This window comes from Salvelinus fontinalis, chromosome 14 (genome assembly GCF_029448725.1).
Source record: "Salvelinus fontinalis isolate EN_2023a chromosome 14, ASM2944872v1, whole genome shotgun sequence".
Classification (NCBI taxonomy): Eukaryota; Metazoa; Chordata; class Actinopteri; order Salmoniformes; family Salmonidae; genus Salvelinus; species Salvelinus fontinalis.
In genome coordinates, this window is record NC_074678.1 from 31,432,648 (window position 1) to 31,458,598 (window position 25,951).

At 42.4% G+C, this 25,951-nt stretch overlaps 2 protein-coding genes across 3 annotated transcripts in view; one reads left to right on the forward strand and one right to left on the reverse strand.

Moving 5' to 3' along the window:
* Positions 1–4: 4 nt before the first annotated feature.
* Positions 5–12,471, reverse strand: LOC129810627 (tyrosine-protein kinase ZAP-70-like). 2 transcript variants are annotated; one of them, XM_055861328.1, is made up of 14 exons: positions 12,122–12,470; positions 7,139–7,624; positions 6,822–6,982; positions 6,149–6,287; positions 5,968–6,049; positions 5,825–5,847; positions 5,688–5,727; positions 5,364–5,574; positions 4,903–5,109; positions 4,489–4,681; positions 4,220–4,360; positions 3,900–4,012; positions 3,526–3,789; positions 5–95 (listed from the first exon to the last, which is right to left on the reverse strand). In XM_055861328.1, the coding sequence occupies exons 2-13, from the start codon at positions 7,541–7,543 to the stop codon at positions 3,672–3,674; spliced, it is 1,833 nt and encodes a 610-aa protein (XP_055717303.1). In that variant the 5' UTR covers positions 7,544–7,624; positions 12,122–12,470; the 3' UTR covers positions 5–95; positions 3,526–3,671. The 2 variants fall into 2 exon arrangements, with proteins under 2 accessions (XP_055717303.1, XP_055717302.1); XM_055861327.1 differs by having other exon boundaries at positions 5,968–6,287; positions 12,122–12,471.
* Positions 12,472–18,377: 5,906 nt separating this feature from the next.
* The window catches only part of adamts10 (ADAM metallopeptidase with thrombospondin type 1 motif, 10), a 42,068-nt gene continuing 34,494 nt past the window's right edge, over positions 18,378–25,951 (forward strand). The window contains exons 1-2 of the mRNA XM_055861330.1: positions 18,378–18,559; positions 23,079–23,437. Of these exons, the coding sequence (XP_055717305.1) occupies positions 23,332–23,437 (106 nt within the window). The 5' untranslated portion in view covers positions 18,378–18,559; positions 23,079–23,331. The remainder of the gene's footprint in view (positions 18,560–23,078; positions 23,438–25,951) is intronic.

Genomic DNA, 25,951 nt, shown 5'->3' on the forward strand with positions numbered 1-25,951 from the left:
AGATGAAGGAGATATAAACAACAGTGGAGCTGTTACACACTGGTTGTATTTTTCTCACAGCTGATTTTAGTCCTGAGGCTGTTGAAGGGTCAAATCTGAGAGGGGTAGAAAGAATAATTGAGTGTCAGATTCACTCACATAGATGCCATATTGTCAAATTCAGCAGTAACATGCAGTATTCCATCTGGTGCGGCTATGCCAACAAGGCCCACAATTTATTTCTTACATTTTTAATATTACAATGCCAGTCAAACGTTTGGACACACCTCCTCATTTAAGGGTATCTTTATTTTTACTATTTTCTACATTGTAGAATAATAGTGAATATCACAAAACTATGAAATAACATATATGGAATCGTGTAGTAACCACAAAAGTATTATAAACAAATCAAAATATATTTGAGATTTGAGATTCTTCAAAGTAGCCACATTTTGTCTTGATGACAGCTTTGCACACTCTTGGCATCCTCTCAACCAGCTTCACCTGGAATGACTTTCCAACAGTCTTGAAGGAGTTCCCACATATGCTGAGCACTTGTTGGCTGCTTTTCCTTCACTCTGCGGTCCAACTCATCCCAAACCATCTCAATTGGGTTGAGGTTGGGTGATTGTGGAGGCCAGGTCATCTGATGCAGCACTCAATCACTCTCCTTCTTGGCCAAATAGCCCTTACACAGCCTGGAGGTACGTTGGGTCATTGTCCTGTTGAAAAACAAATGATAGTGGGACTAAGTGCAAACTAGATGGGATGGCATATCGCTGCAGAATGCTGTTGTAGCCATGCTGGTTAAGTGTGCCTTGAATTCTAAATAGTGTCACCAGCAAAGCACCCCCAAGGCATCACACCTCCTCCTCCAAGCTTCACGGTGGAAACCACACATGTGGAGATCATCCGTTCACCTACTCTGCGTCTCACAAAGACACACCGATTGGAACCAAAAATCTCAAATTTGGACTCATCAGACCAAAAGGACAGATTTCTAACGGTCTAATGTCCATTGCTTGTTCCTTGGCTAAAGCAAGTCTCTTATTATTGGTGTTCTGTAGTAGTGGTTTCTTCCCAGCAATTCGACCATGAAGGCCTGATTCACGCAGTCTCCTCTGAACAGTTGATGTTGGGATGTCTGTTACTTGAACTCTGTGAAGCATTTATTTGGGTTGCAATTTCTGAGGCTGGTAACTAATGAACTTATCTTCTGCATCAGAGATCTTCCTTTCCTGTGGCGGTCCTCCTGAGAGCCAGTTCAAGTGCAGTTGCACTTGAAGGCACTTTCAAAGTTCTTAAACTTTTCCAGATTGGGAAAGGGGGATACCTAGTCAGTTGTGTCTCCCGCATTTAACCCAACCCCTCTGAATCAGAGAGGTGCGACATCCATGGCTTCGGCGCCCGAGGAACAATGGGTTAACTGCCTTGTTCAGGGGAAGAACAGATTTGTTTTTTTACCTTGTCAGCTCGGGGATTCGATCCAGCAACCTTTCGGTTACTGGCCCAACGCTCCTACCCTCCAGGCCATTAACTTTGAACAAGGCACACCTGTTAATTGAAATGCATTCCAGGTGACTACCTCATGAAGCTGGTTGAGAGAATGCCAAGAGTGTGCAAAGCCATCATCGAGGCAAAGGGTGGCTACTTTGAAGAATCTCAAATATAAAATATTTAGATTTGTTTTAACAATTTTCTGGTTAGTACATCATTCCATGTGTGTCATTTCATAGTTTTTATGTCTTCACTATTATTCTACAATGTAGAAAATAATAAAAATAAAGAAAAACCCTTGAATGAGTAGGTGTGTCCAAATTGTCGACTGATACTTTGTTAAAACAATCTGCATCCCCATTAGTTCGGTTTGGTATGAATGAATAATACTGTAAAAGCATTTGTGGTGTCTGTCCATTTGAGCTCCAATTAACTAATTAAAACTAATTAAAACTATTCATAAATAATGTTTAAGTACTGATTAATAATCACTTAATCAAATTATTAAACCATATTTAACTACCAAACCATAAAAATACACTTCCATGACTGCTGTGATAAGAGTAGTAGGTTCATGGAAGTCTGTCCTCCACATCAACTTAGAGAAGAATAACACCAACCAGTTACAATGTTACAAAAGTGAGTGTTGTTACAGAGTAGACTAGATAGTTATCATGTTGCAGGGAGTGAGGTTTTTAATTAGAATGTGGTTACAATGTTGCAAGCTATACGAGTCATTTCCTATTTGTCACATTTACTTCACGGCCTGGTTCAGCCAAGCGAGTCAGCATGGACAACCTTGCACGACTTTTGTGACCTCAGACAATAAGGCCATTTCATATATTGAAGTTACTTATAGGCCTATATCTAGACAGCCGACATCAGAAGTATAAAGTGGTCGAAGGCAAAAGTGAAACAAACTAAATCTAGTTAGTACATGATGTAGCATTGCGGTAGCCTGCGCGCTGATGCTAATGTTGGTTTCTTGAACGATGAGGGCGCGTGACGAGGCTACGAAGTTAATTCATGACGTGAAAAAAAAGGACATAAATCGCACTTGTTGCTTTTCGCATAATAAAGCTAAGCATAACCTTCTCATCAAAAGATTTCTCATTATTACATTTCACATAAAAATAACGGCGTAAATTTCTACCGAACTGACGGTGACGAAATTCGTCTCTCAACCACTTTCCCCGAACTTAGAGACACCACTTACTTGTTCCGCTTTACTGAGCCTTCTTTAGCGATGTTCCCTTTAATAAAATAAACTTTGCTAATCGTTTTCAAATCTATAACAAAAGCTACATTATGATGAATGTATAAGAGTTCGACTCATAGCGCTAAGTCTATACTTTATTAGGAAACAAAAATAAGCCCCTCCCTACTAAAAAAAACCCACTTCCTTTGATCAGACGTCACTGTACACCGCCCGAGGACAGTGTGGCGCACCTCAATGAGGCGTGCACAACTCTATCATTAGGCTAGTAGCCTAATGATATGCCTACAAGTATCTTGATAATTCAAACAAAGTGAATTGTTTGACATCATATTAATCTAAGCAAGACTGTTGTGTCGATATAGCTATAGGTTTAATTGTTTCCTCATAGTATTCGATTTTAAAGTGTTGTGAAAATGTCAATCTCGTGGAAGTGACAAACTTGGTAACCGATATTATGAAAATGTAGACAATTTCACAACTCAAAAACGAAATGAATCCCATATTTCTGATCTTAAAGTCTGTTTTATCATTTATTCAAAAATAATTTCCACAATTACTTGATATACATACACCATATTCTGTGACATGTTTTATTCATCATGAAGTGTTAACAAATGTATAGAGAGCTGAAGCATTTAAATAGAAACAGAATTCACACTAGACCTAATTATATTCTCAGGGAATTACACTTTCAATATGCAGTTTTACAAATCTAACATGCATATTTTTTTTTTGTTTCTTCCAAAACATTCAAACCAACAAATGATGCAGTCCTGAGCTACTAAAAAAGGCTGTTCTAATATGAATTACTTATATTACAGACTCACATTTGCGTCAATAAGGCTTGTTTAGCTGTTTGCTGTTGCTGCCTGTTTCTGAAGCCGTCAGCTTGTTCCCAGTTCATAAGAGGCTCATTGTCTATCTCAAAGAATGCATTGTGTGGCACGGGGACAGAGTGTATCTTGTCCCTGGACTATTTGAGAGGCTCAGCAGCGTCTGTGGTCCCCTCAGGCAGAGTTTTGTTGGATATAGAGTAATAAAAGCCTCGCATGCGCTCCTCCACCTTCACAAAGCCTGGCCGGTCCTCGTGTCTGAGAAGAGAAAGATCAGACACTTTAGACATGATGGATCTCCTTTGGGCAGCAGTGTGGTCTAGTAGCATGTGGTGTGAAAATGAATAGGTCTCTGGTTTCTCACTTACTTGTATGTCCAGCAGTCCTTCATCAGAGCATACATTTTATCTGGACATCCAGATGGACATTCCATGCGGCTCCCACTGGCAATGAAACTGATCACCTCAGGACCTTTCATTTTCTGATCACATGTGGTAAAAAGACAGATGAAGATCATCTCAACAGCTCCTTTGTTGGAGGCTGTTATTATTTAACCTTTATTTAACTAGGCAAGTCAGTTAAGAACAAATTCTTATTTACAATGACAGGCGCTCTAACCACTAGGCAGCAGTATACATCTTTAAATGTTTGTTGTGTATAGATCTTGCTGCTGCTGTACAGATAGTACCTTGTATGGTTTCCCTCCAAAAGAAAAGGCTTCCCACATGGTGACACCGAAGCTCCAGACATCACTCTTGCTGGAGAATTTGTGGAAATTCATGCATTCTGGAGCGTACCACTTCAGCGGCCATTTTCCTGCTGTGCGTGCCTATGTACCCACGCACACACATGCTTACCATACCACAGGAATAATGTACATATAAAGAACTGCATCATTTAACTATATAAAACAGACCAACTTAACATTATAGCACGACACATGCAAGAGACTTCTACCTTGTAATAGTTGTTATCAGCACCCAAAGCCTTCGACAGGCCAAAGTCACTGATCTTGGCGAACTGTTGGTTGACCAGCAAGACATTGCGAGCTGCCAGGTCTCTGTGCACAAAGTTCTTCTCCTCCAGGTACTTCATTCCCATAGACACCTGGTGCATCAGCCCCACAATGTTCTCCACTGTGACCTTATCCCTGAGAGGTAGAGAGACAGAAAGGGAACTCAAATAAAGCTTTAGGGGAATTCTCATGGTATTTAGCTTCACTTTGCTGAGCTCATCATCACTGTTTGAGTAATAGCAGGGCTATCATTAATTGCATTTCCATAACTCTCTATGATCAATGTCACTATTAAGAGAAAAACATGCCTTATGATATACTGTACTACACTACACGTGTGAAATAATTGGCCTTACCTATTGGTGGAGAGGAACTTGTTGAGTGGCCCAGCAGAAGCCATCTCCATCACCAGCATCAGGCACTCAGCCTGGCAGAGCCCCAGCATGCGGACGATGTAAGGGTTACTCAGCTGGTGCATGATCTCCGCCTCCCTCATCATCTCATCTTTCACCAGCTTCTCATTCTCACTCTTCAGCACCTTGATGGCCACATCAGTGTGGCCCCTGGAAGCACACAATAATTTGTGATGTGTTATCAATAGGGCCCCATGTTGTTCTAAATGTTAGCCTCTAACTAGGGTTCAGAGTTTTTCCTGATCAGCTCACTTTCTCAGTAAAGATAATTATACACCTGTGACATAAAACTTAGTTATCAGTTGTTATAAGTGGCTCTAGGCATGAGGTTATTGGTTCTAAACTCAGGTTCTGATGTTCTGTTTTGATTCATCCAAGAAGCAGCACCCCCCACCCCCCCTCACTTATTTGTCTTGAAGACTCCTTTCTTGACACAGCCAAAGTTGCCTGAGCCGAGCTCCACCTCGTCGATCATCAGCTGCTCCCTATTGATGAAGAACTTCTTCAGGTCATTGGGGTCATGGTAAGGGTTGACAAATTCACTGCAGTCCATGGGCAGCATCTGACGGTCTGTGGGGGGCGAAGTGTTGACTTCTGTGGAGCACCCCAGAGGTACTGTAAGAAAGGGCCAAACCACAGGTAAATGACATAAAGACACATTCAATAATTTTTTTATTTGTATTTTGGTGGAAAGGCCATGTGTGTCTGTTGTAATGTTAGTGACCTACCTCCAGGTGGCGGTGTGTATCTATTTGTTCTGGACCGCCTCTGAAAGAAATGTACTGTATTCATTAGATCTATGTGAATGAAGTTGGAAAGTACTGTATCTACCATGGATAAATTATAAAATGTTCTTGACACTCACCCCGGAGGGCACAACCGGAGTGTCTGAAAATAGATTTGATAAATAAGACAATTAATTAAATTGTATAGGGGACACATTGTGTGAAAGGATAAGAAGAATGTGATGATTTTGATTCACTTGAGAACAAAATGTTGGTTCAGTACGTTTGGCATTGTTGCGGTTCACACATGGTTCCCTCAGAACTGTCACTAGCCCATCAGGCTTCATCTTAAGATACTCAACCAGCTGCAGTGTAGAAGGGATGGAGAGTGTGGTAAACTTAAACATGAAGTAGCAGACATAAAACATTTGAACCAATTTGTTGAAGGAGAGAGAACAGTCTACCTGCCACACAGTGTCAAATTTGGTTCCCTCTGGCATGGAGTACTTCCCTGATTTGTCATGTAGGATCTGGTAATGGTAGGCCGTTTTTCCGTACACCAAAGAAAGGGCAAAGGTGCCGGACTCTTCCCTGTCTCTGACTCTGATGAGAAAAAAAACACTATAATCATTGTTGTGAGTGTTTTGGGATGTGATGGAAATTATTATGTTTATGCTTTTCTATGAACCAATTTCTGTTTTCATGCAATGACTGATTGAACGAATCCTCACAATCAGTATCTGCAATTTGGCAGTATGCCCGGAACCTTGTTAAGAGAAAGGGATATCTCAGTTTCAAGGTCTCAGCTTAGAGAGAATAAGCCTTGTGAGGTATTGGCCTGTCACATGCATGACCCAGTATTGGTCGTCACATGAATGAAGCAAACATGAATTATGAATGATGAATAAGCTAAATCATGCAAATATAACTTGTCAGTATATAAGGGAACTAATGGGACTGCCCCGTTAGAGCTCCTGACAGACGTTCCCTGTGGTGCATCAAGTTTGTTGGAACCTCTCCAGCGCGCTGATTGTAAATAATGATTAATTTAAGATTGACTTCGAGTGTCCCTGTGTAAGAATTACCATGACAGGGATTTTTGGATGGAATCGGACTAAAATATGTAAAATGACTCACAGGAACTTTCCGTCTGGCTGTGCCCTGGAATAGAGTCGCCTCTCCCCCTCCTGGCGAGGGATCTTGCCGTGGTACCAGGGCATCCTCTCATGGGCAGTGGTGGCGATCAGCTTCTCCAGCTGTGGGGCCTGGCTGATGATGGCCTGCTCCATGGCCTCCCCCTGAACACAGATAGACAGTTAGTCAACCTGAGCCTACAAAGGGCCAGCAGGGCCAGCAGACTAACAGTTAACCTACTCGTGCCAAGGTTCTACAGGGCATCAGAGATGCTGTTGGTGTGACCCTGCTGCCTATTCTATTCTTCAGCCAACCCTCACCTCCAGGTTCCATGTCTGTCGTACATACTCCCTCAGCATGTTGTCCCTCAGGTTATCAAATACGCCTGCTCTAATGGGGTTATCCGGTGAGCGCAGACACGGCTTCTTCAGATTGCACACCAGGCCATCTGAGTCCTTACTGTAGAACTCACAGAGCTCCGCTGGCCCACAGTGGGGCTTGCCACCCGCAATACAGTAGGTGCCATTGAGTTGTTTCTCCACAGAGTAGTGGTGGAAGTCCAGGTCCCATACCAGGGAGACCACATAGCCGCCCAGGCTCCGCAAACACTGGCGCAGCAGGAACAGCCCGTCGGCCATGCCTGCCAGCTTCAGGTGCTCCTCAGCCTCCGAGCGACTGATGCTACCGTAGAAGAATGGCAGTTCTGTCGCAGGGTCTGTCGCCATGTCTGACTCTTCTCAGGAAGTACGAGGGAAGACTCCTCAGTTGGAAGGGTTGGAGATGTCTGGAAGCTCCTGATTAAAGATCTAAACAGAGAGAGAATGGAAATTACCATAAGTAATGCTAACTACAGTATGTTTTCCAGATGGTAGTTTTTCTCTAATTGAGGTTGTTGATGACAGTCTACGGTCTTCATCAGAAACTCCATCTCAGGGATCCAGAGGAGTATCTGGGGTATTTGTGTGGTTGGGCTGTTCTGGGTGCAGTAAGTGAGAGAAATAGTAGGCTATGCGTGTTTCTCTACACCGGCACAGACTGGTGTTAAGCACAGCCACAACAGGAAATGGCACCCGCCCCCATCCTCCTTCTCCAACTCTTCAGTTTCTCACTATTACGTTGAACAGGTGCTGCTGTTTCTCAAATTTTCCCTGAGCTGTTCAAAACATTAGCTGCACATTTCAATGAAGATTACGAAAACAAATGTAATTTTTAGACAAATAAAAATACAGAAACAAAATATTTCAGATGTAGCCCCCATCAGTATTTGTTTAAACTAATTTGTGCTTTATTCTGACTATCAGGAGAAGTTAAAAGAAGCGTAGACTGCAGGCTGTGCAATTACCATCAAAGCATCTATTGTCTGCTCTGCTGTGAGGTAGCTTTATTTGATAACAAGTGGAAAATGCCTGTTGGTGGGTAAGACACTGATGAGTATCATAGCTTTTTAAACGCACACCAGACAACTATCAAGATGACATGATATTCACGCACAGAAGCAGAAATAAAAGGAGTCTAGTAGGCAAAATAAACAGTTGAATCAGTTAGCATAGTGATGTACTGAGTTTTCTATTTGCGGTTTTCATATCACTTCTTTTCCGTTTAATTTGACAGCCTCATTTTGGAAAATTTAAGCTTTAGCAAATCAAAAATGTAATCTGTTGGTGTGAGTCATAGGTCAGGGTGGTTTTCCTTGGTTTGGTTTGTAGTTTGAATCAACTACTAAAATCATACTTCAGTTTATTACATGATACACAATATACTAGCAGCTCCTTATGGGAACTCTTCATTCCTATTCTTCTTGTAAAAAAGTGCCAACTTATGGCCCATGGCCAATATTTGATGTATTGTTTTAGAGATCTGAAGTCCTGTGCTTTGTGAAAGGATTCTATGAGGTGAGGTATGTCAAAAGGAGGGTGAAGATAAAGACTGGATCACCTTTGTCTATGTGTGTCTATGTTTATGCTTTTAAAACTGTGTTGTGATTCAACCACAGTTTCCTGGACGTACAGTACCTGTGACAGTATGCTCACATCCCCGCCGGACACACAGACACAGAGCCACAGAGAGACGCAATGTGCCACAGCATACATAAACTCCACCATGGCCTGAGAGCTTCAAACCCCCACTCACCACAGTAAAGGGACAGTGGTACAAAGACATGTTGTACTGTCAAAACTGTGCCTTTAGTATGCACTTGTTGACATTTCTGAAATTCTATTGATGTGAATGGCTAAAACTGACTTGTGTTTAGTTTTATTTCCTGTCTTTTTATCCTTGTATTTTATGAGCTGAATCAGCTAAAAGTCTGAACGACAGAATAAAGTACTTGAGCCATAAAAGTCAGTTCCCATGCATATGGAAAGATGTTGAGCAAAAAAACCAATCTGTCAGAGAAGAAGATGTATTGTCAACAAGAGAGTTGTTGACGAGGAAATGTCCACATTTTCTTTTCTAGTTCCCTGAATTTATGAGTGAACACATAGACAAAACCATAAATGTCTCACCACTAGCTCAGTAATCAAAAAAAATAAAAATGCTGTTTCATTTTGACCACCCCAATTCTCTTCCCTGATGTTGCTTTCCTTTCAGTCCAGAACAGAAAACCTAAATGGAGATCAACTTCTGATAAGGGAATACACTATATATTTAAGCAATAAGGCCCGAGGCGGTGTGGTTTATGGCCAATATACCACGGCTAAGAGCTGTTCTTATGTACAACGCAACGCGGAGTGCTAGGACACAGCCCTTAGCCGTGGTATATTAGCCATATATCACAAACACCCAAGGTTCCTTATTGCTATTATAAATTGGTTACCAACATAATTAGAGCTGTAAAAATAAATGTTTTGTCATACCCATGGTATACGGTCTGATATACCACGGCTTTCAGACAATCAGCATTCAGGGCTCGAACCACCCAGTTTATAATCTCTTTTATATATGGCCAATATACCACGGCTAAGGGCTGTGTCCAGGCACTCCGCGTTGCATCGTGCACAAGAACAGCCTTTAGCCGTGGTATGTTGGCCATATACCACACCTCCTCAGACCTTATTGCTTAATAAAACTATTTTTGAATGTTATACTGCTTCATAAGGAAAACAAACCAATCAAGACAAATTTCCCTAACAATATATAGAGCAACCCAGATGCTACTTTACAAAACAGAGACTGACAGTGTGATGGATATTTAACTGCATCAGCACTTTTTCCAATACACTTCTACAAACATTACCCATGCTGTTAATATTCAAACGTTACATTCCAACGAAATTACATTTTTCCCACAAGACATTAAACTCACAACAAAACCAGCTGTAGGCCTATATTCTCCCTTGGTACACCTGCATTTCCAGTAGTGCTTTGCCCGGAGGTTGTTTGGGGTTTACAGCTGAGCCAATATAGGGCATACGGTACCAGCAGGTTGGACGGCTGAACCGGCCGACCCTTAGAGGAGTCCCAGGCCCTCTCGGCAGGCTGAAGGCCATAGATTTAAAGAGCGGAGAGATAGCAGAACTGTGTTCTGACGCACAACATTTTCCATGCAAGTACTTGTGACTGTGAGGTCTACAATAGAAATGCCTTGTCCACTACTGTACCACAGAGGATAACATGATAGAGGGCCCTTGGTTTAGCTATAAGACATTACATTAATCAACTATAAGCAGTAAACTCAGCTTTGCTAAATTCAGTCGTTGGCTCATGGCCATGATCTGTAACAATAATACATATTTGCGATGTATTTAATATGTAATCATAGTCATATAAATAATAGCCCATCATGTTTTTCCATTAGAGTGTTCAAAAATGATTAAAAAGAAACGTTATATCAGAAACATTATCTGTTCTGTAAGTTATGCATACAAAACATTCCTAAATCATTAGATACACAATACCTAGCTATTTTTAGGGATTGCTTTGACTACTACTAAATATAAATGTGTTCAATGCGGCAATGTTGTTTTTTATATAGTGGTGTAGGCCTTTAGAGAACAAAGAGACCACACAATGTTGCTTAATAACACCTACAGTGTTTGCAGAAACAGCCACAAATAGGCCTACAAACATCAAACATACATTAAAATGGTGGAAGGCTCTAATAAGTAGTTCATTTATGTGGCTGAGACTGCTACCTAGAAAACAAATAATATTTTGAAATTGCTTACTTCAATGGAAAATCAATAAGGGACTTAATGTGCATATTTTTCCTAAACGTAGAAGACTATTGCTGATTTCAAATCAAGCTTTTTGAATTTCTTGTTCTGCTATTGTTTCATGCAGCTTGCAAAATGCTTGACTTGCTGGGTAGCTTGACAATGGCCCCTCACCCAGCCATATTTAGCCAGTTGAGCTTAAGACCAAACCCAAGAGGATAATCAAGTATTTTGTGACCCCTAATTCTCGAACTCTCCCTGGAACGACAATACATCAGTCTTAGTGATCTGGGTTGTGGCACCTCTGTAATGAGTTAGCCAATATATAGAATGAAATTGCCCAAGTCAGCCACACATCGTCAGGGCACAGTTTAGCCAGTAAGGTTTAAACCAGGGCTCTATCCCAACAGGCCAATCAAGTTGTTTCTTATAGATTCTTATAGAACCCATTACTGGATTGCATTATGTTCAGAATATTTCAAAGAAGTATGAAGGTTAGTCTGTCATCTAGTTGAGAATGAGTCTCTGTTTAAAACGTCCTAAAAATACAGCCCCTATTTTCATACAAAGCACAGTAACCTCTTTTGTAATATTTGTCTGATTACAAGTGCCAACAAGTCTCAAAATAGAATCTACAGTATAATTCAAAAGAAAATTACAAGCAGTAACGACACACATAAAACACGGGTGTGTCTACTTGAAAATCTTACCCCCTTTTGGTTTTCTATTCATATACACAATGAAAGCAACTATTTATAAATATAATCTTTACTTTTGAAGCCAGAGCTAGAATGTCTTTGCGCACTGTGGTGAACCCATATTGCCTGTGTTACAGCACAAACTCTTCTAATAGAAACATATGAACAGTTTTAAATCTGTTTAAGACACTGGTTATAAGGAAACAAGTTATAGAAAAGGAACATTTTAAGAACAATCTTTTACATATATTATTGATATAAATGCAGTCTAAAATATTGTATTGTATACTTCAAAGTACATTAAAGTAATAGACTTTCAACTTGATCTTTTTTCCATCTCCAAAATACAGCCTAAACAAAATCATTGATTTGGCTAAAAGAGATTCAATTCCTCAACTGAAAATAAGCGAAGAAAAATACAGAACTGGCTTTTTAAATTAGATGGACTCACCATACACTATTTCACTGGAACTGAGGAAAGAAGATCTTAGTAGATTGGACTCAGAGACAGAGAGCTGCTGAGTCTGTCGATCTGTATAGGTGACAGAGAATATGCATCAGCACTGCTGAGTGAGGGCACGAGTGAGGGTTCAGGAAAACTATGTGGGTTGATTGATACAGCCCTGGAATCTTCACTAAGTTACTTCCTCACCTCAGCTACATGAAACCCTTTCTACTATACTACCTTTTGTTTCATGAAAAGGCAGAAATAAAAGTAAATTGCACAATTTCAATATTTACAACCATCTGACACAGCTGACCTAGTCTTCTGTATCCAACTGTCGACCACGGCCCTCCAGCAGCGAGGCTATGGTGGAGGTTTTAATGGTTACATGGAACAGCATTCCATTTCAGATATCTCTTTGTTGGAGGCCACATGTCAAAACAGGGCTAGTGCAGGCCCTCAAAATCACCTACAGAGGGCGGCCTGGATTAACTATTCAGGTAGACCTAACTACTACCACTAATAACAAGTCAAGTGTATGTGTAATATGCATAGGATACACATGATGTACACAGTACAATGGAATACTTAATAAAGGAATTAAGTAGGATAATAACGCTGGCACATTGCTGTTACTACTACAGTTGTCTACTAAATATCTTCTATACTCGCTTCGATGCAAGCAACACTGAACCATGCATGAAAGCATCATCTGTTCCGGATGACTGTGTGATCTAACTCCCCGTAGACAATGTCAGTAAGACCTTTAAACAGGTTAACATTCACAAGGCCGCAGGGCCAAACGGATTACCAGAACGCTTATGTAACAGTATAACTTTAAACCGTCCCCTCGCCCCGACACAGGCGCGAACCAGGGACCTTCTGCACACATCAACAACGGTCGCCCACGAAGCATCGTTACCCATCGCTCCACAAAGGCCATGGCCCTTGCAGAGCAAGGGGAAACCCTACTTCAGGTCTCAGAGCAAGTGACGTAACTGATTGAAATGCTACTAGCGCGTACCCGCTAACTAGCTAGCCATTTCACATCCGTTACACTTACTCATAGCATGCGCTGACCAGCTGGCAACCTCTCCCTGTATCAGGAATCAGGTAAGACCCAAGTCCAGACCGTGTCGAAGTAACAATGTTTATTGCAGCAAACAGAGGCAAAGGTACAGGGCGGCAGGCGGGCTCAGTGTCAGGTCAGGCAGAGGTCGGAAATCCTGATAGGGGCAGAGGTACCGGACAGTAGGCAGGCTCAGGGGCAGGCAGAGTGATCAGGTGGGTGGTTTAGGGTCAGGACGGGCAAGGGACAAAAACCAGGAGAGCGAGAAAAAGAGAGGCTGGGAAAAGACAGGAGCTGACAGGACAAAATGCTGGTAAGCGTGACAAACAAGACGAACTGGCAACAGACAGACAGAGAACACAGGTATAAATACACAGGGGATAACAGGGAAGATGGGCGACACCTGGACCCAACCTGTAATACCTACGCGTTTCAAGCAGAGTCCCTGTGCCCAAGAATGCCAAGGTAACTTGTCTAAATGACTATTGCCCCGTAGCACTCACAACTGTAGCCATGAAATGCTTTGAAAGGCAGGTCATGGCTCACATCAAATAAAATAAGATTGAATTGGTCACATACACATATTTAGCAGATGTTATTGTGGGTGTAGCGAAATGCTTGTGCCGCTCTGATATCCCAAAATTATTTCCGTCTGTACGTAAACCACAAAAAAAAAAATTCTGGGCTAATAATGTAAGAAATAATACAACAACAAAAGAAATACTGCAAATTTGCTTAGGAGCTAGAAGCAGAACTGCCATATCTGTCAGCGCCATCTTACTACACTACCAATGAGACAGCCCACTCCAATTCACATACCTCCCCAACAGATCCAAAGATGACACAAGTTCTATTGCACCCCTCATGGCCCTTTCCCACCTGGACAAGACAAACACTTATGTGAGAATGCTGTTCATTTACTACAGCTCAGCGTTCAACACCATTGTGCCCTCCAAGCTAGCTCATCACTAAGCTAAGGACCCTGGGACTGAACACCTCCCTCTGCAACTTGATCCTGGACTTCTTGATGGGCCACCCACCACGCTGGTCTTCGACACAGGGGCCCCTCAGGGGTGCATGCTTAGTCCCCTCCTGTACTCCCTCTTCACCCACGACTACGTGCCGACGACACGACGGTGGTAAGCCTGATCACCTACGACGATGAGACAGCCTATAGGGAGGAGGTCAGAGACCTTGCAGTATGGTGCCAGGACAACAACCTCTCCCTCAACGTCAGCAAGACAAATGAGCTGATAGTGGATTACAGGAAACGGAGGGCCGAGCTGGTCCTCATTCACATCAACAGGACTGTAGTGGAGCGGGTTACTCGGTGTCCACATGACTAAGGATGTATCATGGTCCAAACAAACCAACACAGTCATAAACAGGGCATGACAATGCCTCTTCCCTCTCAGGAGGCTGAAAAGATTTGTCATGGACCTCAGATCCTCAAAAAGTTCTACAGCTGCACTATTGAGAGCATCTTGACTTGCTGCATCCCCGCTTGGTATGATAACTGCTTGGCATCTGACCGCGATGCGCTACAAAGCGTAATGCGTACGGCCCTGTACAAGACTGCTAAATAGTTAGTTAAATAGTTAACCAAATTGCTACACGGACTATCTGCATTAACCCTTTTTGGACTAACTTTTTGACTCATCACATACGCTGATGCTACTGTTCATTATCACTTTATTTATAGTTATATGTACATATCTACCTCAATTACCTCGTACCCCTGCATATCGACTTTGTACTGGTACACCAGGTATATATTATTACGTGTTTTACTTTTCTATTATTTCTCTCTGTGTTGCTGGAAAGGGCCCGTAAATCAGCATTTCACTGTTAATCTACACCTGTTGTTAATGAAGCATGGGACAAATAAAATGTTATTTTATTTCTTACTATTAGGCCGCATTAGCACCTACAGCAGCCATCACCACCAGACAGCATCTAATCTGAAGAATAAGAATATCCCCACTAGGCCTACATTAGGCGGCCTAACCTAGGCAGTGCGTTTCAACCACATTCGGGGTTTACATGTATGGTATTAGTAATGTAAACGCCTTAATCTGATTATCTTAATCGGAGTAAGGTCATAATCGATGAATACTCCGTTTAAAATACTTATTTATTTTTTATCTTTCAAATTAATAGGACATGCTGCTTTAACATCAGGACTCCCTAAAAACAGGCCACATCGATAAAAGTGACTTTTCCTAGCAGGTTAGGAGAACATTTTCGCTAACCCTAACCATATGCCTAACCTGCTACGAAAAGTCATAGCTGTATCGAAGCGAGGTGTTTTTAGGGAGTACTGCTTAACATCTTAAAGGCGCTGCATGGTCAATCCTTGTCTGCATTGGCTGTGCAGCATTTATGGTGATACGGCCTCTGCAGAAGTCAGGGCCTCTGCAGAAGTTAGGGCATTCATAATTATCTTGCATGGCTGAGCAGCGCAGAGCTGTTGAGCAGAGCTGTTGTGAAGGAATTTATCAAGGAAGTGAGTTTGTGTTTATAAGGACATCCCGCCACCACCTACCGTTAAACAATCATGTTAATGTGGAGCTATACGGAGTCCTCCACGTTGTTAAAAAAATTGGGAGGTGCAAAGTGATTCTGTATAGAGCACAATTTGGCCACTGCGTGCCTCTGGAGTCTCCACAATTGCATCTCTGACCACATTTTCAGATCAAGCATAAATTGTCTCTTAGCTAAGCCAGTTAGGCAGGTTAGGAGAATTAATGTGGACGGTTAGGATAAGTAATGTGGCAGGGTAAGAGAATTAATGGGGCAGGGTAGGAGAATTAACGGGGCAGGTTAGGACTACGTAGCAGGTTAGCGTAGCCGGTTAAGATAATTAACATGGCAGGTTAGAAGAACTAACCTAGCAGGTTAGGACAATGCAGTTAAGGTCAGGAAAAGGGTTAGTTAGGGTTAGGTAAAATGCTACAAGGAAGCAGCAAGCAGCCACTTCTAAAACGGTCTTGAGTGGCAAGCAATCTGCCCAATTAGCTGTTATAGATTTCCATACACCCACCTATTTTGCAAAGCCCACTTTCAGACGCATACAGTTGAAGTCGGAAGTTTACATACACTTAGGTTGGAGTCATTAAAACTTGTTTTTCAACCACTCCACAAATTCCTTAACAAACTACAGTTTTGGCAAGTCGGTTAGGACATCTACTTTGTGCATGACACAAGTCATTTTTCCAACAATTGTTTACAGACAGATTATTTCACTTGTAATTCACTATCACAATTCCAGTGGGTCAGAAGTTTACATACACTAAGTTGACTGTGCCTTTAAACAGCTTGGAAAATTCCAGAAAAATATGTCATGGCTTTAGAAGCTTCTGATAGACTAATTGACATAATTTCAGTCAATTGGAGGTGTACCTGTGGATGTATTTCAAGGCCTACCTTCAAACTCAGTGCCTCTTTGCTTGACATCATGGGAAAATCAAAAGAAAACTGGCCAAGACCTCAGAAAAAAAGTGTAAACATTTGATCAGATCTGGCAGCCTTTCCTCTCTTACTTGGACCATTCGGCGCTGTGAATTTGTACTTTTTAACGCACTCTCCATTGTAATATTTTAATCCACCTCTGGGCAGCACGTGCTGGCACCGCCACCCGAGCAGCGGGGAGGGGTATAAGGGGAAGGGATAAAGGGGGGGAGGGATAAAGGGGGGGAATAAGGGGGGGGTGACACCCACCCTCTTTCTTTCTACCTGTCCTTGTTTTGTATGTCTTGTTTTGTAATAATTGTTTTGTACCCAGAACTCTGGATCTTTTTATTTCTGTCTGCTCTTTTATGTTTAGTTAAAAATTGTATACCTGCCTTTCATACCTATACACCATTCCTGTGTGTGTTCAATAAAAATATTTGAACGAGAAAAAAAGTGTAGACCTCCACAAGTCTGGTTCATCCTTGGGAGCAATTTCCAAATGCCTGAAGGTACCATGTTCATCTGTACAAACAATATTATGCAAGTATAAACACCATGGGACCACGCAGTGGTCATACCACTCAGGAAGGAGACGCATTCTGTCTCTTAGAGATGAACGTACTTTGGTACGAAAAGTGCAAATCAATCCCAGAACAACAGCAAAGGACCTTGTGAAATGCTGGAGGAAACAGGTACAAAAGTATCTATATCCACAGTAAACTATATCGACATAACCTGAAAGGCCACTCAGCAAGGAAGAAGCCACTGCTCCAAAACCGCCATAAAAATGCCAGACTACGGTTTGAACTACACATGGGGACAAAGATCGTAGTTTTTGGTGAAATGTCCTCTGGTCTGATGAAACAAAAATAGAACTGTTTGGCCATAATGAGCATTGTTATGTTTGGAGGAAAAAGGGGATGCTGCAAGCCGAAGAACACCATCCCAACCGTGAAGCACGGGGGTGGCAGCATCCTGTTGTGGGAGTGCTTTGCTGCAGGAGGGACTGGTGCACTTCACAAAATAGATGGCATCATGAAGAGGGAGAATTATGTGGATATATTGAAGCAACATCTCTAGACATCAGTCAGGAAGTTAAAGCTTGGTCGCAAATGGGTCTTCCAAATGGACAATGACCCCAAGCATACTTCCAAAGTTGTGGCAAAAAACCTGACTCATTTACACCAGCTCTGTCAGGAGGAATGGGCAAAATTCACCCAACTTATTGTGGGTAGCTTGTGGAAGGCTACCCGAAATGTTTGACCCAAGTTAAACAATTTAAAGGCAATGCTACCAAATACTAATTGAGTGTATGTAAACTTCTGACCCACTGGGAATGTGATGAAATAAATAAAAGCTAAATAAATATTTCTCTCTACTTTTATTCTGACATTTCACATTCTTAAAATAAAGTGGTGATCCTACCTGACCTAAGACAGGGAATTTTTACTAGGATTAAATGTCAGGAATTGTGAAAAAACTGAGTTTAAATGTATTTGGCTAAGGTGTATGTAAACTTCTGACTTCAACTGTATGCTAGCTATGCATATTTGAAATACTATTTAGGTTTTACAAACTTTTTCATTTCCAAACTCCGAATCAATTGGGCGTCCCCAAAAAATAACATTGTCACTGTTATAGTATAGGCAACAATCTTTGGTGTAGCTCCTCTGTGCGTAGTGTACAGACGCTGTCATTACAATTTTTACTTCCTGGTTTAGTACGCAGCAGTGAGAGCGAGCGCGCAGGCATCCAGCGCGTATCTGTGGCAGTGAGACCCTGGGAGCAAGAGAGGTATGATCATCCGCTCAATACAGACATAACTTTTCAAGGTAACTGACACGTCTTGAAGTAAACCAAGAGAAAGATACCGGAAACCCTGAAAGGTGACCATAGTGAACTTGGACAGGGAGAAGGAAAAGGTACTGGACCCTAATTTGAAACTTCTTTTAAACTCATATTTCATAAACCTAGTGTGCACTTTTGTCTATGTTATGAGAGTATAGTCGATTCCGTAAAAATGGTTGACGACTTCATTCGAAGTCTTACATATCGATTTTCCAGCTATTTAAAGTAATTTTGCACTAGTAATTTTGCACAACTCGAACATGTGCAATTATCAGGTAGTCAGACCATGGCATTTTGTCATGGTGTTGATTTCTCAGTAAATTAAAGTCTTTTGAATTAACAACATTGTTGGGTGATATTTCCTTGTTTAATTGCATTGAGGTTATAATGAAGAAACTGTCAAGGATCCAGACATTTTCCCCCATTTGTTAGATTCAGTTAAGTGAAGTGAGGACCGTTATTTGTAAAGCTGAACCCATGTGGGCTATGAGGGATCTTGGTTGGTTGACTCCAGGCAGCAGCAGTTAATCCCCATAGTTCTGAGGGTTTCTGCAGGGTGGGGAGAAAGCATTGCTCCAGCAAAAGTTTGGAAATGAATAGGCAGAAGGGGATTCTTCAGGACATCAGCAAACCACTGCACTCTGTGTGTGAAGAATATATGTGTGCTTGGGTGATGTGTCCCTCTCTCTCTCTATCACACACACACACACACACACACACACACACACACACACACACACACACACACACACACACACACACACACACACACACACACACACACACACACACACACACACATACATCAAACAAACATTTTAACTAAAAACACAAATCAAATCCCTTGAAGGAGTTGCATTGCACAGTGAACACAGTGATGTAACATATTCCTGAGTTAATTAAGCAATTAACATCATGCTTGGGGCATGTATAAAAATTCTGGGCAGGCCATTATTTTGGCTACCATGACTATGCTCCCACAGGGCACGAGTGGTCACTGAATGGTTTGATGAGCATGAAAACAATGTCAACCATATGCCCACGGCTATCTCAGTCACCGGACCTCAACCCAATTGAACACTTATGGGATATTCTGGAGCAACGCCTGAGACAGCGTTTTCCACCACCATCAACAAAACACCAATGATGAAATGTCTCGTGGAAGAATGGTGTCGCATCCCTCCAGTAGAGTTCCAGACACTTGTAGAATCTATGCCAAGATGGATTGAGGCTGTTCTGGTTCGTGGCGGCCCATTGCTCTATTAATACATTTAATGTTGGTGTTTCCTGTATATCTGGTACAGTAGTCCATACTGTACTTTTCCCTTGCAGATCAGTGCCCACCACTTCCGCTTCCTCAACCAATAAACAGATTTATGACACTGATCCAGAAGTGACCTGTTGCTGATTAGGCTAGTGATCTCTTTTGTAACAAAACTCAAATGTTGGTATTGCTTGTTAATTCAAAAAACTTATGGTAGGAATCTGTCACTAAAATGATTGATGTTTTGTTCATATTGTGAATGCCCTTCATATCCAATATTTTCAACATGGTAGGGCTGGCCAGTGTTTGATCAGTATGTGAGGTTCCTAGGTCTCTCAACTGGCTGAGGCGAATGGACAAATCTCTGGTCTGTTGTTGTCTGGGTGTGTAGTATGAGAAATGTGTAACTCAAGACTTAAACTGCCTATGTTCTTTTGTACACTCTTTAGAGTTGCTGGCTGACTCAGCGAGTCCAAGCCAACTCTCACAAAATATTGTCTTCGACTAAAACTCATTTTCAGAGTGCGCATCCTTGGCTGTCTGACAAGCCTAGTTGTTTATGTTCCCACTTTTTAATTTTTTTTCAAGACAGAGTGTTTAGACTGATATCCCTCCCTTTATTCTCCATATTATTTGTATCACCTCATATGTTGTGTAAGGCTTAACGTGGGGGAGTCATGTAAATTGAGCTTGCTTTTCTACACCACTTCTGAGGGAGTGACTGCTGTCAGGGTGAAACAAGTATCTAGGACATGTGCTGCATGAGCTCCCAGCTTTCACTTAGTGTTGATGTGTTTACAGTAAAGAGGCCACACTCTCCTACTCGAATAGGAATGACAAATGAGACATCAAAAGAGTAAGTCTAATATCAGAGAGGAGCGACAGGAAGAGTAGACAATCATAGTGGTTTCTTCAGAGGAGCACACAGAGGGTGGTGTTAGGAGCTGAGCAGGGGACTGAGCAGCATTTCCTAGAGAGAGCCTTTACATTGAGCAAGTCATATGGGTTTGATTAGTGTGGTCTATTCTGCCTGTCTGTGCAGTTCCTGGCAGGGTCACTATAAAAAACATACTTTTCACTGCCTTCTCCAATCCAGTAGATATGTTGAAAAGCTTATGGTCCAGACTACATTATGACTTTGCCCCACTCTGAAATTGCAATTTACAATCCCCTGTCTAATGTCTCTTCTACTGTTGTCCACAAATACCTCCTTGTCTTGCTTTTAAAAAGCACTCTGAACACATTATAATTGAGCTGTATACAGCCCTTTCCAATTTCTGAACCATGCCATTGCCACAATTAGGCATTCAAATTGATCAGAGGTACTCATCTAAGGAAATGATAAAAGCGTCTGCTAAGTGGAATATATTACATGTATATTATAAAATGCCAACAGTACTTACAGGATTATGGCTGTAATGGCCGAATGACAAACACATTGAGTTTTTTCCCAAAGGAAAACTGTTACAAATAGACCCACAAAGACAAATTACAAAATCCCTTTCAAGAGATAGTACAAATTCACAAATTACCTGATTTTTGTCATGTTTCTTAATTGAGCAATGATTTAGTGAGTGTAGAGAGAACTTGAAGACAGTCAGTAAAGCTTTTAAGCAGCTTTGTTTAAAAACACAAAGGCAATGATAGGGGGGCTGATTATGTGGGCTTTTTTAAGTAAACAAGATGAAGAAGAGTTTTAATGAAAACATTTGATATCTTGCTGCAAGTCTAATAACCCCACAATAAAATGAGACTCCAACAAGAAGTAATGAAAATATAGGAGAGTTTGGCCAAGCAGGAAATGACTGAAAAAAGCCTTGAGGGTGGGGGCGGAAAGGGCAAAAAGCACGAGGGCTGTGGAGATGGAGAGGGGCCTACAGTTGCTCCACATTTTAAGGGTAGTGGGAACACAAAGCCGACTCACTGTTTTAGGACCCCATTCCGTACGGTACTGTACTGTGAACCACTGCACTGCAGGGAAACCAGAGGCACATTAAGCGTCCTTCTATCCCACTCACCTCTGTGTGTCAGCTACGTCTGTAGATTGTATGGTAGTCAGCATTATCTGATTATGAGCAGACTATAAGTGTGAAAAGCTTCAGTTGTGTCTTACTTGTGCTTGAACAAATTGATCGTTGTTCATTAGCTAGATGAATTAATATATGGTGTAGGAAGACACAACATGGCAAAGCTTCATGCCAGGCTGTCTCTGGAACTGGATATGGGCAATGATCTATAGAACTCAGAAAGCAGTCAGAGAGCGGTGAACCTTAATCCAGGCAGAGGGAAAGTTTACATTTTTTCAGAAGGTGCAATGATTCTTGTTTATTTCTGCTTCTATCTCTCTCTCTCTCTCTCCACACACACGTAGTATTTAAGAGTGGCTATCCCAGCTCTCTCCGTCTCTCTTACAGCCCCTTGAGCTTTACACTCCCTTTTTCATATTTGTTTTGTCAGGAGGCAACTTGTTTCCTCACTTTCGTCGCCAAATCGTTTCCCATCTGCTTCCGGTTACCTTTGCCTGCAGTTGGTTTGCCGCCAGCCATCTGGGCCAGTGTGGCTTCTTCTCTGTTCTCTGCCCAGACACACTGAAAGAATGATAGAGGCAGGGAGCGGGGTAGGCAGTGTAGCTTGAGGGAAGGTTGTCAAAGATTGGGTTTGGGCCTCTCAATGACATTGCCAAAAATGCTTAGGAACAAAAGTCACAATGTTACTGTAAATAGGACTCCTCATCCAGGCTTTTAACTCCTCTGTACACTTCAAAGTGTGATGGGGGATGGGACATCTTTAGTGTTGTGATGTAATAATAACCAATGTTGCTTTTTTAAAAGCTATTTTTAATCTCCCAAAAAAGCCTGATCTATGGCTAATGGCCTATTCTCGCTGTGTGTGACTGCCTCTTCCCTGTGATGTGGCCAGGCCACATGAGGCCAACAGTGAGTGTGGAAGTAACCCACTGCTTGTCTCAAATTAGGTAATTTTCCCCCACAGCCACTGACATAACACCCACTTCCAGCTCCTCTCAGCCTAAGCACAGCGTTTTAAAAGATCAATGCCTTCCTTTCTCTTTCCTGTGAGCAGACGACTAAAAGAGACACAGGGCACCCAGGTCGAGACTTGCTTACCCTGGTCCTCAGATTGTCAGCCAGTGTTTTCCTGGAGTGATTGATCAACTGAAGACGCAGCGGGAGGTGGCTGTTCGTGAGGCACTGACTACAGACTAGATATGTTTGTGTTGTCAGATGGGGACCATTTGGATCAGGGAGATCTCATGCTCTCTCTCTCCCTCCCCCAATCTCCCCTCACACTAACCTGTTTCTCTTCCACAGGGAGGCCACAGTACATTATAGACTCCGCTATACTCAGAGGCAGTCTCTCCATCTTCCTTTGACTTTGGTCCTACCAGAGAGAGAAACAGAGAGGCTGTGTGTCCAGAGCGCTCCAGTCGAGTCTCTAGAGGTCTATCCTGCTGCTATGGCCCGTGAGTTTGCTGCGTCCTACTGGTGAGCGAGGGGCATCAGAGGGCAGAAGACATGTTGGGACAGAGGCCTGGGGACTGCACTGAAGCTTGCTGTAGTAACCATGGAAACGGTATGGAGGAACTTTGCCTGCATTGTTGTCATCATCGTCATGGTTGCCACCGAGGTCGCAGAAAGTCAGACTGCTGAAAAGTTCACCCAGTCACATGGTGAGCAGAGATTGGGCCAACTACTTTCTTCTCTTTTGTTTGACATAAATGGAAATGTTTAGCTGTGTCAATGTTTGTCATGAATACACACTATGATTATGTTATTATTACTGTCATATTCATTGGGGAATTGGTATTATTCCCTCTTCTGGACTGTGAAAGTGGTTCAACATTTCCAGTCACCTAGACAGTTGAACAGGGTTAACGGACCTGCTCAGTGAACTCTTCCATACAGTGTTGAGGGCCTCCTCTGAGCTGAGCAACACTCTAGGGCAGTGGCCCTGCTGAACTTGAACCCTGCTCTCACAAATCAACTCCAGAGACGGAGAGCCACGCGCCCCACTCACCTCTCCTCAGACAGACCAATCCCCTTTAGGCTCGGACATAAATACCCAGTGTCCATTACAGAACAAGGCCCTGATTGTGTATTTCTTATGCTTAACCTCTGCACCCTGCAAGTCATCTGTTTCCAATAGTCTGCTACACTGCTTCCTTGAAAACCACCACAGAACCATTCATTCATCTCCTCTGTTTAAACAAGCTCTAGATGAACACCTTTCTAACCCAAAACTGAAACCAGCTCTGTTGATGATGGATGGTAATCATTTTTATGAGTTATCTTTTGTCACAAGTATTCACTAGAAAATGCAACAAGTAGGTCAATGCTTAATTTGTTAAGGCTGTGAAATTCAATCAGGACAGGCTGTTTAGTACAGTACGTCTGGTGTTATACATTTCAGCACCACTGTTAGATTCATCCATGCTAGTCACGTCTCCTACAATGGATATTGACTTCTGGTCAAGCGTTAGTTGTTATCTAACTGAGAATGGTCACCCCTTTCAGTCATTCTAGATTAAAACCTTCAACGAAAACAGAACATTTGAAAATGGGGGGCACGAAATCTGTCTATATTTGCTGCCGCACTTCATGACAAGCTGCAGAGTATATTTGGCTAGTCTTTGTGTTTATTTAAAAGAAGGAGAGGACAAATATGTAGACATGGCGTAGTTGGAGAGTTGGGCTTTTTCTGAAAAAAAATTATTTCCCTATTTCTTTGAAATAAGCGAATAATGAGGTAAGCCATCGTGGTAGTGGCAGTAAGTCATTTAGTTTAATGTTATTAAACCATTGCATGGAGTGTATATATAACCTTTCTCTCAGACTAAGACTGAGGCTCCGCAACACGGCCTCATAACTCAGCCAGTCAACTGTCCCAGGTAGAGGCGTGACCGACAGGCATATAGACAGACAGACAGGCTGATAGACAGACATGCAGACCGACAGGAAGGTAGACATGGTGGGAGACAGACAGGGCGATAGAGAGGGAGACATAGAGGGGGGATAGACAGACAGACAGGCTGACATGGAGGGTGACATGGAGGGAGACATGGAGGGAGACATGGAGGGAGACAGACAGACAGGCCGACATGGGGAGAGACATGGGGAGAGACATATGGAGAGAGAGAGACAGACAGACAGGGAGACAGGGAGAGAGAAAGACAGGCAGGCAGAGTTATGAGCAGATGAACTGCTGACAGGGCCCTATGGTGACGGAGGCAGAGATGGACTTTTTCAGCCAGGCATGGATGAGAGAGAAGCTCCTCTCTGGGAACGCTACAGTAAAAAGGCCACTGTTCTCCATTCCTTCTCTTTTTTTAAAGAGGCTAATTAAAGGTTCCTTTCTTCTGAAAGCAAAAATAAACCGAACCCTGGGTAGTGCTTTATAACAGTTTATTTTACAAAAGGTGAGCACTCTGCAGACCTGTATTATTTTATGAACCTCTCTCTGTTACCCTTTGGGTTTATTGGTGAGTAATAATAGTTTTTTCCTCCTAGTGATTAGATAATAGATCAAAAGAATTAGAGAAGTGGTTCGCACTGTAGTGCTACAGAGCTGGGAGCAGCCTTCCATCAGTTGTAGGGGACCTGGGAGAGGATCAGACGCCACCCTTCAGACCAGACTAGGACCGACTGTACACTTATACTGTAGTTAGCCAACTTCGCTCCCCTATTTTCCATTGTACCAGCCATATTTCCCCTTTGACGTACCCTGTACATGTGGGCACAGTGCGTTGGGAGGGTGCTGGCAGCAGAATGGTAGCCTTATGAAAGCAGTGGTGGAGCCCAGTCAGGCCACTAGCCTCACTCATTAATTAGACAGGCTTATCAGGTTGCTGGACAGATTACTGCTGCGCTGCAGAGAGAGAGCTATTGCACAGAGCAGGGAGGGCACGAGGAGCAGCTGTATAGCTGTGGAACCATGGAGGAGGGGAGAGTAGGGGTACAGTACACTTTTGAAACTATGCCTCATTAAGTCCTTCCAAATATTTGACCGGTCTACTTTATCTGACCGCTGCCCTCCGAGTCCCCTCCAGTCCTCCAGGAGGCTTTCCTGGGCCAGATACTTTTAACCCTAAAAAATACCACTTTCTACGTGGGGCAATTGTCTGAAATGTTGTAGTAGAGGAATTCAAAGCTCATATAACTGACTGTTGCAGAATGTGCTGAAGGAT

What these genes read in the sequence shown, in the direction of transcription:
- LOC129810627 (XM_055861327.1), bottom strand. Translation starts at nt 7,543, where the DNA reads ATGGCGACAGACCCTGCGACAGAACTGCCATTCTTCTACGGTAGCATC. An exon ending in TTGGAGGGAAACCATACAAG is followed by an intron (nt 4,013 to 4,219) that starts GTACTATCTGTA and finishes ACATGTGATCAG; the next exon opens with AAAATGAAAGGTCCTGAGGT. An exon ending in AAGGACTGCTGGACATACAA is followed by an intron (nt 3,790 to 3,899) that starts GTAAGTGAGAAA and finishes TTCTCTTCTCAG; the next exon opens with ACACGAGGACCGGCCAGGCT.